Source organism: Lepidochelys kempii, chromosome 6 (genome assembly GCF_965140265.1).
Source record: "Lepidochelys kempii isolate rLepKem1 chromosome 6, rLepKem1.hap2, whole genome shotgun sequence".
In the NCBI taxonomy this organism is placed as follows: Eukaryota; Metazoa; Chordata; order Testudines; family Cheloniidae; genus Lepidochelys; species Lepidochelys kempii.
The window spans coordinates 101,807,892-101,824,086 of NC_133261.1; the positions used below are offsets into that span (position 1 = coordinate 101,807,892).

General features: G+C 44.7%; 1 protein-coding gene across 1 annotated transcript in view; it reads left to right on the top strand.

Moving 5' to 3' along the window:
- The first annotated feature begins 8,816 nt into the window (after positions 1-8,816).
- KCNK13 (potassium two pore domain channel subfamily K member 13) overlaps positions 8,817-16,195 on the top strand; it is a 124,659-nt gene continuing 117,280 nt past the window's right edge. Inside the window, exon 1 of the mRNA XM_073350698.1 lies at positions 8,817-9,153. Within this exon, the coding sequence (XP_073206799.1) occupies positions 8,817-9,153 (337 nt within the window). The remainder of the gene's footprint in view (positions 9,154-16,195) is intronic.

Here is a 16,195-nt window from a genome sequence, read left to right on the forward strand (position 1 = left end):
GCTAGCTGAAGTTGGCTTGTGGGGCTTGGGTTAAAAGGGACCGTTTAATTGTGGTGTAGACATTGGGACTCAGGCTGGATCCCAGGCTCTAGGACCCTGTAAGGTGGTAGGGTCTCAGAGCTCAGCCTGGAGCCCAAGCCCAAATGTCTACACTTCAGTTATACAGCCCTTTAGTCTGAGCCCCACAAGCCCAGGTCAGCTACAGGTGTCTAATTCCAGTGGACATACCCTATGTTTGTTTCTCTGAGCTTGTGCACTGCTGCCTCCCTCTAGGTGTCTGGATGCCTATCTCCTGTCTAAGCCCCAGAGGATATGTCTACACTTTGGGTCCCAGAGCCAGGGCTCCAGCCTGGCCCCAGACATTGATGGTGAAGTTTTATAGCCTCGCAGCTTGAGCGCCACAAGCCTGAGTCAGCTAACAGGGCCTGCCACAGGTTTTATTACAGTCTAGACATAGCCAGAGTGATTCACAAACCAGGAAAGACAAGCATTCAGCTCCCTAAGTCACATGAAGGGACCAATCCAGAAGGTGTGCTCAAGCAGGAGCGCTGGAAGCTCCCTAGAAGTGTGGGGGTGGGGTGGGGTTGAACAATGGTGCCCAAACCAGGGTCCCATCCCTGCTCTGCCTTTTCCCCTCTCCACCTCTTCCCCCCATCACTTGCCCTTAAGGTAGGTAAAAAGTGGGAAAGCATAGCCCTTCAACTTTTAAAAGTGATGGGGCCATGGTCCCCTAATCCCCCCGCCCCCGTTCCAGCATCCCTGGCTCAGAGGCCATTTACTGGGTCAGGCACCATTGAAAAATCTGACTGGAGGAGGTGGTGTTACCACCTACATTATAACCTTTTGTCCACAGGTTAGAGCACTCATCTGGGATATGGCAGAAGTGACTGAGGGGGAGAAAGGATTTGAACAGAGGTTTTCTACCTCCCAGAAGAGTGTGCTAGCCACTGGGCTATGGGATATTCTGATGTGGGGATCCCTCAGTCTCTCCTCTTGAACCTGTTCAATTGTGGATATATAATTAAAAAGTGGTTGGAACAGGGGCACTGGACCTGGGGTCTCTCAGTTGGGTGCTCCAACCACTGGACTGCAGAGTCATTCCCATTCTCTCCCTCTGGCCCTCTGACTGCTTAAGTATTTATCCAAGGCAGAAGAGCAATCAGCACACACTCCTGTAGTCAGCAACTCCCACTGGCTAGTTTAGACATTTCCCCACCTAATGTGCTGGCTTTTGTGGACCGCATTTTTAGGTGCTTTTCTCTCCCCATTTTTTGTACGGGGAGCCTAGAATCACAGTCTTGTTCTTGTGATTTTTTTCTAGGTGCCTAAAAGTTAGTCTCTGTGATGCTCAGTGTTGCAATGCTTAATTCCCTTCATGGAACCCACCCAAACTTCCCATTTTGGTTAAAAATGCATCAGCTTAACTGCCAAATGTGATGCTTAATTAAAAAGCATCAATGATACTATCAATGAGACACACTGACTGAATATCCTCAGTGAGATTGCTCCATGTTATCTACTGTGCCCTAATGATGGCATTATTCTGACAACTTTTTTTTGTTGGAAAAATAATTGTTATATAAAGGATATTGAATTACTGCATCTCTCCCTAATTAAAGGGCTTGCTCCTTGACAGTACAAACAAAAATCTCTCTTAAATCAAACACCACACAGCCACTAAGGTGGTGATTTAACTATTTATAGTTCTACTAAAAAGCCCCTTCAATCTTCATTTCTAAGATCAGTGCTAAATATCCGAGTGCGTAAACACAGTGATGCTTAACTGTTTCATTGTCCTAAGCTCAGTTAATTTGCATCTGTGTGATACCATGAATGAGCTTTCTACAGTATGCATCCGATGAAGTGAGCTGTAGCTCACGAAAGCTTATGCTCAAATAAATTGGTTAGTCTCTAAGGTGCCACAAGTACTCCTTTTCTTTTTGCGAATACAGACTAACACGGCTGTTACTCTGAAACCTTTCTCAAAAAGAAAAGGAGTACTTGTGGCACCTTAGAGACTAACCAATTTATTAGAGCATAAGCTTTCGTGAGCTACAGCTCACTTCATCAGATGCATATCGTGGAAACTGCAGCAGACTTTATATATACACAGAGAATATGAAACAATACCTCCTCCCACCCCACTGTCCTGCTGGTAATAGCTTATCTAAAGTGATCATCAGGTGGGCCATTTCCAGCACAAATCCAGGTTTTCTCACCCTCCACCCCCACACACAAATTTACTCTCCTGCTGGTGATAGCCCATCCAAAGTGACAACTCTTTACACAATGTGCATGACAATCAAGGGCCCAACTTGATTGTCATGCACATTGTGTAAAGAGTTGTCACTTTGGATGGGCTATCACCAGCAGGAGAGTGAATTTGTGTGTGGGGGTGGAGGGTGAGAAAACCTGGATTTGTGCTGGAAATGGCCCACCTGATGATCACTTTAGATAAGCTATTACCAGCAGGACAGTGGGGTGGGAGGAGGTATTGTTTTATATTCTCTGTGTATATATAAAGTCTGCTGCAGTTTCCACGATATGCATCTGATGAAGTGAGCTGTAGCTCACGAAAGCTTATGCTCTAATAAATTGGTTAGTCTCTAAGGTGCCACAAGTACTCCTTTTCTTTTTGCGAATACAGACTAACACGGCTGTTACTCTGAAACCTTTCTGAGAAGGTTAATGATATTGCATCATATTGCCTGCCCCACAAGATGTTTATGCAGCCTTTCAATTAATTTACTTGCCAGGAAGAATTTTAAACGTATTGTTTACTTGATCCAAATTTAAATTTAGATTTTTGTTCTCTGGTTATCTACACTAACATCATCTTGGGCTCTTTGAAACAAATCATCAAATCCATGCCGTGTGAAAGAGTAAGAGACTGGAATGCCGTGTCATGTAGTAATTTAGGATCATACTAGACTCTGAGAAGAAAGTTATTTTCTCTACAAGAAACACTTACATACCCTGTGTATCACATGAATATACCTTTGGGAAGTAATGTTCTATTGTGGAGAGTGGACGAGAGGCAGCTTGGTCACAAATAGAACATTGTGCTATATACACTGACATTGGATACTCATGGATTCAAAACACTCACCCTTTGGGCCTTTTTGGTGAAATCACGTTTAAATGTTCCATGTCACCATTACCAGGCTAACTGCCCCTCTGATCCTTCCTGATTCTCTCTCTCTCTCAGACCAGGTCCTGGGTCGCAGTCCCCTGTGTGTACCAACTGTGATTACCTCAGCAGGTCTAAACTAGGGTCAGTACGTGCAGTTCTGTTCCCTCTGTGAGCTGTGACAATGGTACCCTGTCACCAGACAGCCTTCTTAAAGCATTATTATTGTTATTTATTATTTTATTATTCAATAAGTAAACAAAAGCACATCAGAAAAAAGGAGATCTTAAAACTTTCCTTCCCTGACAGAGGATTTACCTCCCTCCCGCATAGAATTATTATATATCAGTATTAGATTATCTGTGTGGTGGACATGGAGCAGCTATGTAATAATCTCATTTTATATTTTGATAGCAAACAATTTGAGGATCTTGTGTTAAATGAGCGAGATGGTAGCAAGCAAGAGCAGGATCTTGAGGGGATGGAGGTTTGAGTGAAGGCTGGAGTTTCTCACTGAGGTTCAGACATTGTTCCACAGTCTGTGCTTTGGACTCACATCTGTAGTGAAGGCTAGTGGAGAAGTATGGTCCTTTCCTATTGGAAATTGTCCATATTTCCAGTAAAGGTGTGCTGAGCCTGGGATTGACTTACTCAAGTAATCACTTGGCACTGTCTGTCTCAACCAGCATCTAATTTTCCATTTTTTGCTTGATTAACACTACTGCTAATTTTACTTGCCACGCAGCAGGGTCTGTGGCTAATAGTAAGGATAACAAAGAGGAAGTATTACTCTGCAGCACAATTTAACATACTTTTAAAGGAGCTCATGCCATACAGAGATGGTATGAAGTAAAACAACAACAAAACTGGAATACAGGAGATCTGGGTTCTGTGTCAGATTCTGCCACTGGCTTGCTGTGTGACCTTGGGCAAGACACTTACCTTTCTGTTCCTCAGGTTCCCCATGTGTAAAATATGGAACATAAAACTAACTCCCTGCAAAACACTTTATAGTACCTTTCTCTAAAGGAGCTCATAAGTGCAAAAAACTACATTTCAGGGACTCAGCCCAACACTCCAGAGCCCAATAGCCACCAAGCTTTGATGCAAGATAAGAATTTTGTAATTTGAACCCATCTGTAATATTTTTAAAAGACCATCTACAGTACTAGGTATTAAATTTAGTGGATGACGGAAAAAGTAGGAGAACAATTATTTTTAAACTTTGGTGGGGAAAATAGTAGAAAATTGAAAATATTGCTAAAATATGTTAATAAACCTGGTGTCTGATTATATGATATTTTTGATTAAACAAAGATTTATCAAATTCTATAATATTAAGTTCCTCACTATCTGATACTAGGCAAAAATATCTGACATTTACATCATACTACGATTTGGGACCTTATCTTTTTAATAAGTCCCTTAAACTTCTTTAAACTTAAGCCAAAACCCACACACAAAACAAAACAACAAAAAGGGAATGAGCTGCAGGAGTAAAAAGAGAATGCAGGCAGAAGTCCAGCAACAGAGTGGGGGCTACTCAGTTTATTGCAACCAATGCAGCATGTATGATTACCTGCCCTATGGGCAGGTGGCATATGTGTGCATTCGATGCAAGGAGCTCCTGGCCCTCAGAGACCATGTATGGGCTTTGAAGAGCTGGAGGAGCTGGAGGAGGAGGAGTTGGAGGAGCTAAGGAAGCTGGAGGAGCTAAGGAAGACAGAGAGGTACATAGATGAGACTTTCCAGGACACAGTAGAACGGTCCCACCCCTGGTCTGACAGCCTCTGTGCTGTTGAGGAGGATGAAAGTCTCAAGGAAGGAGAACATCCAACTGGAGCAGAGGGAAATGATCCCATAGTTGGGACCCTCATTTCAGATGATGATGTGGTATCCTCTCACACTGAGGATACATCTCCAGGGGAGGGAACTCCAGTTATTAGGAAGAGACAGGTATTAGGCGATTCGATCATTAGAAACATAGATAGCTGGGTTTGCGATGACCGGGAGAACTGCATGATGACTTGCCTGCCTGGTGCAAAGGTCGCAGATCTCTCAAAACCCGACACCCCACAGGAGCAGAAAAGCCCAGGCAGATCTTTGGTCTGACCCAGTATGGCCGTTCTTATGTTCTTAGAACACTTTTAGTGCAATATGAATAATACATAATAAAATACAGTATGTAAGCATTGTAGTAATACATCACTGAGCTGCTATTTTAATAAAATACCTGTTATTCCTCCTTCACTGAAAAGGAAAGGCCATCTCTCATTCTCCTAGTTAATGTCTATTATGTATCTGAATTCTAATGATTCACCATTTTAAATTATAATTCATCACTATAATAATTGCTGGATATTGCTTGGTTTAGCTCTTTGTTTTCATCTTTTCCTTCACAATTATCTTTCCAAAAGTTATTCTGATAGAGGGCTTTTCAACATCTCACATCCTTTAAACCGTGTTGCAATTGCAGAACTGCATCTCACACACAGACCCTCAATTTTTCATTGCTGGATACTGGAGGATTTAATAACTTGTTGAGAAAAGAGCAACAAATTATACAGTAGAACCTCAGAATTATGAATACCTATGAACTGACCAGTCCTCACACTTCATTTGGAACCGGAAGTACACAATTAGGCAACAGCAGAGACCAAAAAAAAAGAAGCAAGTACAGTGCAGTACTATGTTAAATGTAAACCACTAAAAAAAGGGAAAGCAGCATTTTTTTTCTGTAAAGTTTCAAAGCTGTATTAAGTCAATGTTCAGTTGTAAACTTTTGAAAGAACAACCATAATGTTTTGTTCAGAGGTAAGAACATTTCAGAGTTACAATCTCCATTTGAGGGGTGTTCCTAACTCTGAGGTTCTACTGTAGTTAGACCTGAAAGAAGTGCCCTTTTCTGGCACAATGGAGTAACGTCAGTTAGTTGTATATCTGTATTATAGTGTGACTCCAGTCAGGCACAGGCCCCCTTGGGCTAGGTGCTGTACAAACACATAAGATGCCCTGAAAGAATTACTATAAAAGAGATTTATACTGAAAACACTTAAGCACATGCATAACTTTACACTTTGAGATCTACTGATGAACAAACTTTAAGAGCTAGGTATTATTACTCATGTGAGCAGTCAATGGATTTTAGTGGTACTATTGGTGCAACTAAACTTAGGCACCTGTGGTTAAGTGTTTCCAGGATCAGGACCTAATTTAAGACAAGATGAAACAGATGAGGATGACAAACAATAGGAGGGAAGAGGAGAACCATAGATCAAATTGTAACACGGGCCAGATATGTGAGTGCACAGGGTGATGGTCCCGAATCGTTAAAAGTTGTTGCATGCACAGTCTGAGCCGACCCTCTACCTAGCCATTATCAGCTGGCCATTCCCCCGGGCTTTACAGGAGAAGTAAAAAAGAAAAGGAGTACTTGTGGCACCTTAGAGACTAACCTATTTGCAGCCACACGCTTCTTCTGCCTGCCACTTCTGGACTCAGACGTAACAAGGCCTGTCATGAGGGAAGAACCCCCCCTTCCCCTGGCTGTCCTGCTCCCCAAGCCAAGGCCGGAGGCGCCCCCGGGCAGAGCGCGCTCGAAATACGGAGGTTTTCACGCCTCCGTCCCCCGCCGCATCCAGCACCGCGCAGACCGCCCACTGAGCCGCGCAAACAGGGCCAGAGCTACTGCGCCGGCCAAACGCCGCGCTCAGCACCGGGCGCTGGGAAAAGCGCGCGCCGCCTCCCTTATAGGAGCGGAGCTGCTGCCCACAGACGCTCGCAAGTGGCGCCCAGACACGGTGGAGACAGGCGCCCTGGCAGCGCCAGGGTCTGCTCATCCATCCCCTGTCTTCAGCCTCCGGGGGCGGGAGGCGGTTCCTGATCCTGCCTCCTTCCTTGCGGGTCTTCCCGCTCCAGCCCCCCTGGGCGCTGCGCCCCCGGAGGCGGGGGAGCGCGGGATCTGCAGTTGCTGCTCTCCGCCTGTTGCAGCGCTGTGTGCCGCCGGGGGTGGGGGCTGCCCGGCGCGCTGTGGAGGAAGGCGGCGGCTGGTGGAGGCGTCGCTGTACCCGGCTGCACTTGGCGAAGAGCGGGAGGGCACCAAGGCGGAGACAGAGCGAAGCAGCGCGCAGCCAGGCTCCCGCAGACGCTGACCCGGCTGGTGCCCCGGCGGGCGCCGCGCGCAAAGGGGCGCTGCCTGCCCTGGCTCCCGGGCAGGGAGAAGGGGCTGTGTCTCTCGGAGGAGAAAAGAGCGGCCGCCAGCCGGCAAGGGAGACCGAGGGACCGTCTGAGCCTCGTCCTCTGCCTTTGCGGCGGACACAGGTGCGGGCTGGTCCCGGTGTGACACGAACTGCCCTCCGGAGAGCGAGTGGGGCTGGAGGACTGTCAGCACAGCCCCGCTCTGGCACCCCCCCACTGCAGGGCTGACCCCCCAACACGCGGGAAGGACTAGCTTCCCCCTAGCAGATGGGGTACATGGGGTGCCCGAGGGGCACGGCCCAAGGATCAGCTCTGACCCGGGATGTTAACCCCTCGGGCTGGTGAGCTCTACCTTAACTCCGCGTGGTCCGTGCGAGGCGCCACTCCGCGTTAGCGCATCGGTTACTACCGAGCCGTGTTAGCCAGCAGGTGCCAGGCTCTGTCTGGACTTTACCGCTCCCGTGTAGCGTCGGGTTTGATTTGACAAGTTTACAAACCCGGTGTTGAAAGCCGATGAGGACTTTCCCTAGGCAGTCTGGGCAGGGAGATACCCCAGATCTCCAGCTTCAGTATTCGCTCTGAACCGAATTGATCATTCTAGGTTCCACTCCACTTTCTTCTGCACGAGTTCCGTCCTGAGGGCCACAGGCTCTGCTGGGCTCTTTCCCCACTGTTGACACTGTGAAATACATTGTGCAAGGACTGAGGCTCTGGGGACGGTTTGGTGACCATGGAGGGGGCTGCTCTGTTCTCTCCACTGCATTTTCAAGTCGAGGGGGGACTCCTCCGTGGCTGCATGCTCGGGAAGTTCCCGCGGCCGCTCTGAGGGCGCAGACATGACGGGAAAGGTCAGGGACCGTATGGCTCTGACTCGTGTGAAGGAAAGGAAGACGGTCTCGCTTTGGGGGCATGGAGAGATGAGTTCGCACCTTTGCCCCTGAGCGCTCCAGAGTCAGCCGCTTCGCAAGGAGTTCGGTCCCTCTCATCCCTTGTGGCCAGCTGAAGCCGCGTTGTTGGTTTCCCTTCGCTAAGTGGAGGCGTGTGAGGCGGAGGAAGGAAAGGATCCGAAACTCGACGAGACGAGCAGACCAGCCTGTGTCGGGCACCCCTGAGAACAGGCTGTTTGCCCGAGGACGGAAAGTCATTTTCTGAGCCAGCAGACCCAAGTGGGCGGCTTAAGAAATGGCCCGGAACGCCCGAGGATGAGGTCCAGCTCCGAGAGCCGCTGGAAGGGCGGGAAAGTGGCGACAAAGATTCACGAAGCGCTGCACGCCTCTGCCATCCAAGTGCCCTGGGGAGGCCGGCCGGCTCCGCCGGCAGAGATGCGGGGTGGCCATGGATCGCGCTGCTCACGGCCCCTGGCAGCCCTGGCTCCGGGAGTATAACCCAGGACGCCGCTACGCTTGTCGGAGTTTGGGGGAGCTGCGGTCGGTGCAAACTTAGTGCCGGGCTCCAGCAGCCCCCTCGGCCTGGTCCCCCGGGGCGGAGAATGGCGTGGCGCGGCTGCTGCTGCTCCAGCCTGGGTCACCTGAATGAGGATAACGCCCGCTTCCTGCTGCTGGCCGCGCTCATCATCCTGTACATGCTGTGCGGGGCCGCCGTGTTCTCCGCCATCGAGCTGCCCACCGAGAGGGAAGCCAAGGAAAAGTGGGAGGAGAGGTTCGTGAACTTCAGCCAGAGGCACAACCTGAGCCGGGCAGAGCTGCAAGACTTCCTCCGGGAGTACCAAGAGGCCAGTGTGGCCGGGATCCGGGTCGATGACATCAGACCCCGATGGGATTTTACCGGGGCCTTTTATTTTGTGGGGACTGTGGTTTCAACAATAGGTAAGTCTAAGTGACAAGAATGTCCCTGGTGATCACAATGAATCCCTACTAGTGTGACCCATGACAATGGGGGGGGGGGGAGGATAACTAATGTAGGCATCAGGGGGTGATTCAGTCCCCAGGAGCAGCAAAAATGATACTATCATCTACCCCTGAAAAGTCTGCTTTATCCCAATCCCACAAGATTATTCAACAAACCGGAGGAAAGGGGGGCCCCAGTCATACACAATGGAATCCCAATTACGCAATTTCCTTGTTGACGAGACATGGGAAAATGTCCCCAAACATGCTGAGTACAAGTCCCCTCCTTTTTAAAATCCCCTTAAGCACCCCAATTGTCTGGGGTGGTGGCTTAAAACACATTTCACTGTAGTACAGAACAAATGATCACACCTTACTCCTCATTCATTCTTTTTCTGTTAGAGAGACACTGTCAAGTGAAAAATCACATTTGTAAAAAAAAAAAAAAAAGCAAATGTCCCTATGTGTATTGACCTTAGGCACCTCACATCTTTGAATGGGAAACAGGGTTTACAATCTTATTGACTTTTCATTATTCATGCTGACTTCTTGTTTTTTTGGCATTTTACTCAATTGGGGCAGTGAAAGTAGTCAACTTCATTTTTCCCTTCTCAGTTTCATTTGAGGTCACCCAATTCTGTAGTGACAAACCCTGTAGAGGAACATTTACATCTAAACCAAAAGCTTTGTCTTCACTGATGTTTCTTGATTTTTAGGTTTTGTAAATCTTGTTATAACAAAACCTAAATTGAGGTTTTGTTTGATTTTTAAGGACAGGAGGGACCATTGTGATCATCTAGTCTTACCTACTGTATAACATATCTAATATAACACATTTTACAGTATCACATTAACTGTAGAATATAGTATGTGCAATTGACTTTACAAATGTTGACTCTTAAATCATGCAAATCCTTTGCTTTCTGTTGGACGATCAACAAGTCAGTGTGATCTGTACATCTTGTTTTGTCCCTAGATTTTTCAGGGTTGGAGAAGCAGAAGAAAAGCCTGTAGGGAGATATGACTACTGAACAAAAATCACGGGGGGGCTGATGGTGTTGGACTTAGAGGGACAGCAAGTTTACATATAACACATGAAGGCAAACAACTGAATATTGACAAAATGTACAAGTGCTTATAAACAAATGCTAAAAGTTTAAATACTAATATGGGTGAACTAGAGTGTCTGGCATTAAATGAGGATATTTATATAACAGGCATTGCGGAAACTTGGAAGAATAAGAATAATCAATGCAACATGGTAACACCAGCTAGGGTGACCAGATGTCCCAATTTTATAGGGACAATCCCGATTATTTGGGGCTTTTTCCTATATTGACACCTATTACCCCACCGCCCCACCCTCTGTCCTGATTTTTCACACTTGTTATCTGGTCACTCTAGCACCAGGATACAATATATATAGGAATGACAGAGTAGGTTGTACTGTGTGGGAGTGGCATTCTGTGTGAAAGAAAGCATAAAGTCAAATACAGTAAAAATCTTAAGTGAATCAAACTGTACTGTAGAAGCTCTAGGGATAGAATAATGCTTGAATAATAAGAGTATAGTAGTAAGAATATGCTATCGACCCACCACCTGATCAGGGGGGTGACAGTGAAATGCGCAGGGAAATTAGAAAGGCTGCAAAAGCAGAAAACACAATAATAATGGGGGATTTCAACTATCTCCATATTGACTGGGTACATGTCACCTCAGGACAGTATGCAGAAGTAAAATTTTTTGTCACCATTTAATGATTACATCTTGGAGCAGCTTGTCCTGGAATCCACAAGGGGAGAGGCAATTCTTGATTTAGTCCTTAGTGAAGCACCGTATCTGGTCCAACAGGTGAACATAGCTGAACCACTCATTAACAGCCACCATAATGTAATTAAATTTAACATCCTTGTAGGGGGAAAGCTGCCAAAGAAATTCACCACAGTAGCATTTAACTTAAAAAAGAGGACAACATAAAAATGAGGAAGCTAGTTAAATAGAAGTTAAAAGGAACAGTTACAAGAGTGAAATGCCTGTATACGCCATAGAGACTATTTAAAAACAACATAATAGAGATTCAAACTAAATGTATACTGCCAAATAAAAAAAAAAACCAGTAAGCGGACCAAAAAATGCCACCATGGCTAAACAACAGAGTAAAAGAGGCAGTTAGAGGCAAAAAGGCATCCTTTAAAAATTAGAAGTCAGATTCTAGTGAGAAAAATAGAAAGGAGCATAAACTCTGGCAAGTCAATTGTAAAAGTATGATAAGGCTGGTCAGGAAAGAATTTGAAGAACTACTAGCTAAGAACACAAAAATTAACAGCAACATTTTTTTTAACTACATCAGAAGCTGGAAGCCTGCCAATCAGTGAGTGGGGCCACTGGACAATCAAGGTGCTAAAGGAACACTCAGGGAAGAGAAGGCCATTGTGGAGAAAGCTAAATTAATTTCTTGCACCGGGCTTCACTGCAAAGGATGTGGAGAAGATCCCCACACCCAAATCATTCCGTTTTTAGGTGACAAATCTGAGGAGCTGTCCCAGATTAAGGCAGCAATAGAGGAAGTTTTGGAACAAATTGACATATTAAACATGAATAAGTCACCAGGATCAGATGGTATTCACCCAAGTGTTCTGAAGGAACTCAGATATGAAATTGCAGAACCACTAAGTGTGGTATGTAACCTATCACTTAAATCAGCCTCTGTACTAGATTACTGGAGGATAGCTAATGTAACTCCTATTTTTAAAAAAGGCTCCAGAGGCAATCCTGGCAATTACAGATCAGTAAACGTAACTTCAGTACCAGGCAAATTGATTGAAACTAGTAAAGAATGGAATTATGAGACATATAGATAAACACAATATATTGGGAAAGAGTCAATATGGCTTTTGTAAAGGGAAATCATGCCTCACCAATCTAAAAGAATTCTTTGAGGAAGTCAACAAGCATGTGGACAAGGGTGATCCAGTGGATATAATGTACTTGGACTTTCAGAAAGCCTTTGACAAGGTCCCTCTCCAAAGGCTGTTAAGCAAAGTGAGCAGTCATGCGATAAGAGGGAAGATCCATGCAAGGATCAGTAACTGATTAAAAGATAGGAAACAAATAGTAGGAATAAATGGTCACTTTTCACAATGGAGAGAGATAAATAGCAAGGTCCCCCAAGGAACTGTACTGAGACTTTTGCTTTCAACATATTTATAAATGTTCTGGAAAAGGGGGTGAACAATGAGGTGGCAAAATTTGCAGACAGTACAAAATTACTCAAGATAGTTAAGTCCAAAGCTGAGTGCAAAGAGTTTCAAAGGGATCTCACAAAAGTAGGAGAGTGGGCAACAAAATAGCAGATGAAATCATGTTGATAAGTGGAAAATAATGCACTCTGGAAAACATTATCCCAAACTACAAAGTGATGGAGTCTAAATTAGCTGTTACCACTCAAGAAAGAGATCTTAGAGTCATCCTGGATAGTTCTCTGAAAACATCTGCTCAATGTGCAAAAGCAGTCAAAAAGCTAACAGAATGTTAGGAACCATTAGGAAAGAGATAGATAATAAAACAGAAGATATCATAATGCTGCTATATAAATTTATGGTACTGCCACACCTTGAATGCTGCAAGCAGTTCTGGTCACCCCATCTCAAAAAAGATATATTAGAATTGGAAAAGGTGCCAAGAAAGGCAACAAAAATGATTAAGGGTATGGGACAGCTTCCATATGAGGAGAGATTAAAAAGAATGGGACTGTTCGGATTAGAAGAGAGATGACTAAGCGGGGATATGATAGAGGTCTATAAAATCATGAATGATCTGAAAAAAGTGAATAGGGAGGTGTTATTTACTCCTTCACATAACACAAGTTCTAAAGGTCACCAGATGAAATTAATAGGCAGCCGGTTTAAAACAAACAAAAGGAAGTAGTTCTTCACACAGTGCACAGTCAACCTGTGGAACTCATTGCCACAGGCTGTTGTGACGGTCAAAAGTATAACTGGGTTCAAAACAGAATTAGATAAGTTCATGGAGGATAGGTCCATTAAGGACTACAGTATTAGGCAAGATGGTCTGGGCCCCAACCCCATGCTCTGGATGTCCCTAAAGCACTAACTGCCAGAAGCAACTGGCACTGACCACCTTCAGATACAGGTTACTGGGTCTGAGGGACCATTGGTCTGACCCAGTATGAGTATTTTCATGTTTTCAAGTGCTGAAAAGAAGTCCCTAGGGGGTGTAGGGATGCCAGGAAGAAGGCTTGATTGGGATTGCCGCAGACAGCCAAAAGTTCTAGAGAAACTGAGCTTGCTTTAGTGAGATAAGAAATGCAACAAACGAACACTGTCTTGTGTTCATTTAACTTGTGAAAAATGGGAACACAAAATTTTTCTAACAGGGTCTCCAGATGAAATTGGTTTTACTTATTTCCAGTATGATCCGTTTATTGAGGAGTGATATTTAATTACATAAAGGAATTCTTCATGGAATTCTTCTTTAATAATTTCCTCATATACAGCAGCTTTGAGCTGTCCTGCTATGTGATGAATGCTTGAAACCTTCAAGGGGTTGTGCTAAGCCTTTTCTAAGGTTAGTTGAGTCTCTTAATTAACTCTTAAGATAAACTTTGAATAAGATGGACATCATATTTATTTTAGTCCGCTGTTATTTTATAACATGTAGATTTGGGTGTTTCATGTTCTTTGAACTTGAATAAATGGGATTTAAGAACATACTTAAAGTTAAGCATGCTTAAGTACTTTGCTGAATTGGGTTCTTAGAGCAGAATACAATACTGTGATACCTGTTTGCAAAAGATGTTATGGCTTTTGTTTTTCAGTTTTCCCATATCCTTTCATGTTACCATTTCTTGTATGGAAGAAACCTGGCAACTTGAAATGAACCCTTTCTTGCTATCCATTCATCTTCCTTAGCAATGCTTGTCTCTGTTGTGGCTACCTTCTTCACCCCTTTTCCTAATTAGCTGGACTGCTTTCCAAATTCCCATAAATTTGATCTCTTCAATAGAAAGGTGGACCAGCTGTTTCTGCTTGCAAGCGGTTTTTCAGGAATAGACTTCTTTATGACATATTCCTATTAATAGCGCTTCTTCACTCAGTATTATGTACCCATGTAGGAAACTATTGAGTTAGCAGGAAAACAGCCCTAAGAAAATGTGGATTTATTTCTCGTATGAAGTTACAATTTGGTATATTGTTCTTACTCTTTTCTGTGCTGGTCCTACCAAACTTCCTTTGCTATAGTACTAGGGCAACATCAAGTAAATTAATTTCCCCCCTAAATGAAGCAAACCCAAGTACTTCACTATATGACTTATGCATTGCTGAAACAATACTACCCATGGAGTCAGCTGCCTCAAGGTACCATGGCTGAAAAGATACACTGCCAGGTACTTTTGGCTTTGGAAACATCTCACAATACTTAGAAAAGTTTTAATAGGAAACAATGCAGAAAGTCTTTTTAGTGAAAACAGTCAGCTACCATGTCCATAACCCAGGAATGAGAACTAGAAAGTGAAACTGACCAACCTAGTTCCACTGCCCAAGCTGTATCAAGTGTAAAATAAACAGGGCACAATGGGTGAAAAATAAATTAATTTTATTTTTTCAGTTTAATCATTTATAGCCAGATCCTGAAAAGTACTGAGCATCCTCAGCTCCCACTGAAGTAAATGGAAGGTCAGGTCTCTCAGCAACTCGTAGGATTTGGGCTCTTGTGATGCGTTTAGCAACTATTAGGGCCCCATCCACTGCCTTCTGAAACCAGTAGAGGGACTCATATTGATTCAACATGCACTAGATCAAGCTCTTATTTTTTAACCGTACGTTGTTTTTATCTAGATAGTGTCTCCTTATCTTATGTAAATACGGTCTCTCACTCTGACTAGTGTTGCCTGACAGTCAAAGGGACATGTTTTCTTTATTTCTGTTAATTTAAAACGTTGCCCATCAGAGCCAATGTCATGATCTTGATGAAGAGAAGGAAGCAACTTATCAAGCTGGCATAACAGACACATAGAGCTAGCCTCCCATGTCTGTGTGTACTATGTATGATGGCGACGGGGAGATTTGTGTAATTTTATTCAGAAAAGCAAGGGATCCTTTCTTGAGAAATTATTGAAATTCTGCATCATTCCTGTATGCAAGCAGCTGCAGTACACTGTCTTGTGGAGGATGTGAAACCCAAATGGAGGAGTGCAAAAGAGATTTGGCAACAACATACATGATCCAAAGCTTTTGTGAGTAATGTGTCCTTCTTTGGAGGGTGTGTTACCTAATAAAATGACACAGCCACTGGCAATCACATCAGCCTGTGGCACAGGGGGGAGTGCAAGGAGACAAAGCACCTACAGAAGGCAGCCAGAGGGTGCCACTGACAAGGAAACATTATTGTTCACTAAGGGAGCAATCAAGCAAAATAAAGATGGAAAATAGCCATATGGAAGGATGCTACAACAGGTTCTATCCAAGAAACGAGGGAGTGCTGATTAATGCCAGAGAAAGGGCCCAATTGCCCTCTCACTCATACCCATGTAAAATCAGCAATAATTATTGACTGGAGTTACACCAGTACAAAACCTTCATAAGTGAGGGGAGATTCATGCTCAGAAAGACAGCTGCCCTTTGCAGCAGAACTGAGCAGAGGGCTTGGGGAAGCTGATCCCAGAACAAGGGGTTGGTCTTGGAGGGATGTTTCCTGGGCAGAATTAAGACTCACTGGCAGAGAGGCCTGGGTGAGTGGAACACTGCTGGGAGTTCTCTCATGGGAGACCTGACTTGGGGCCCCTGGAGAAGAGTTGCAGGAAAGAAGCGAATCTGGGAGCTCTGGTCTGGAGAGTGGAGCCCTGGAACAAGGTCAGAAGGATTCGGGGAACAGACTGGAGATGGACTCTCGAGAGGGTGAACAGGAAATATTGTCTTGGGAGGGGGCATGGAAAACTGCTGGGAACCTGATGTACTTCAGGGATTTCGGCAGATTGGTTTTATCACGAGGATTCTGTGGA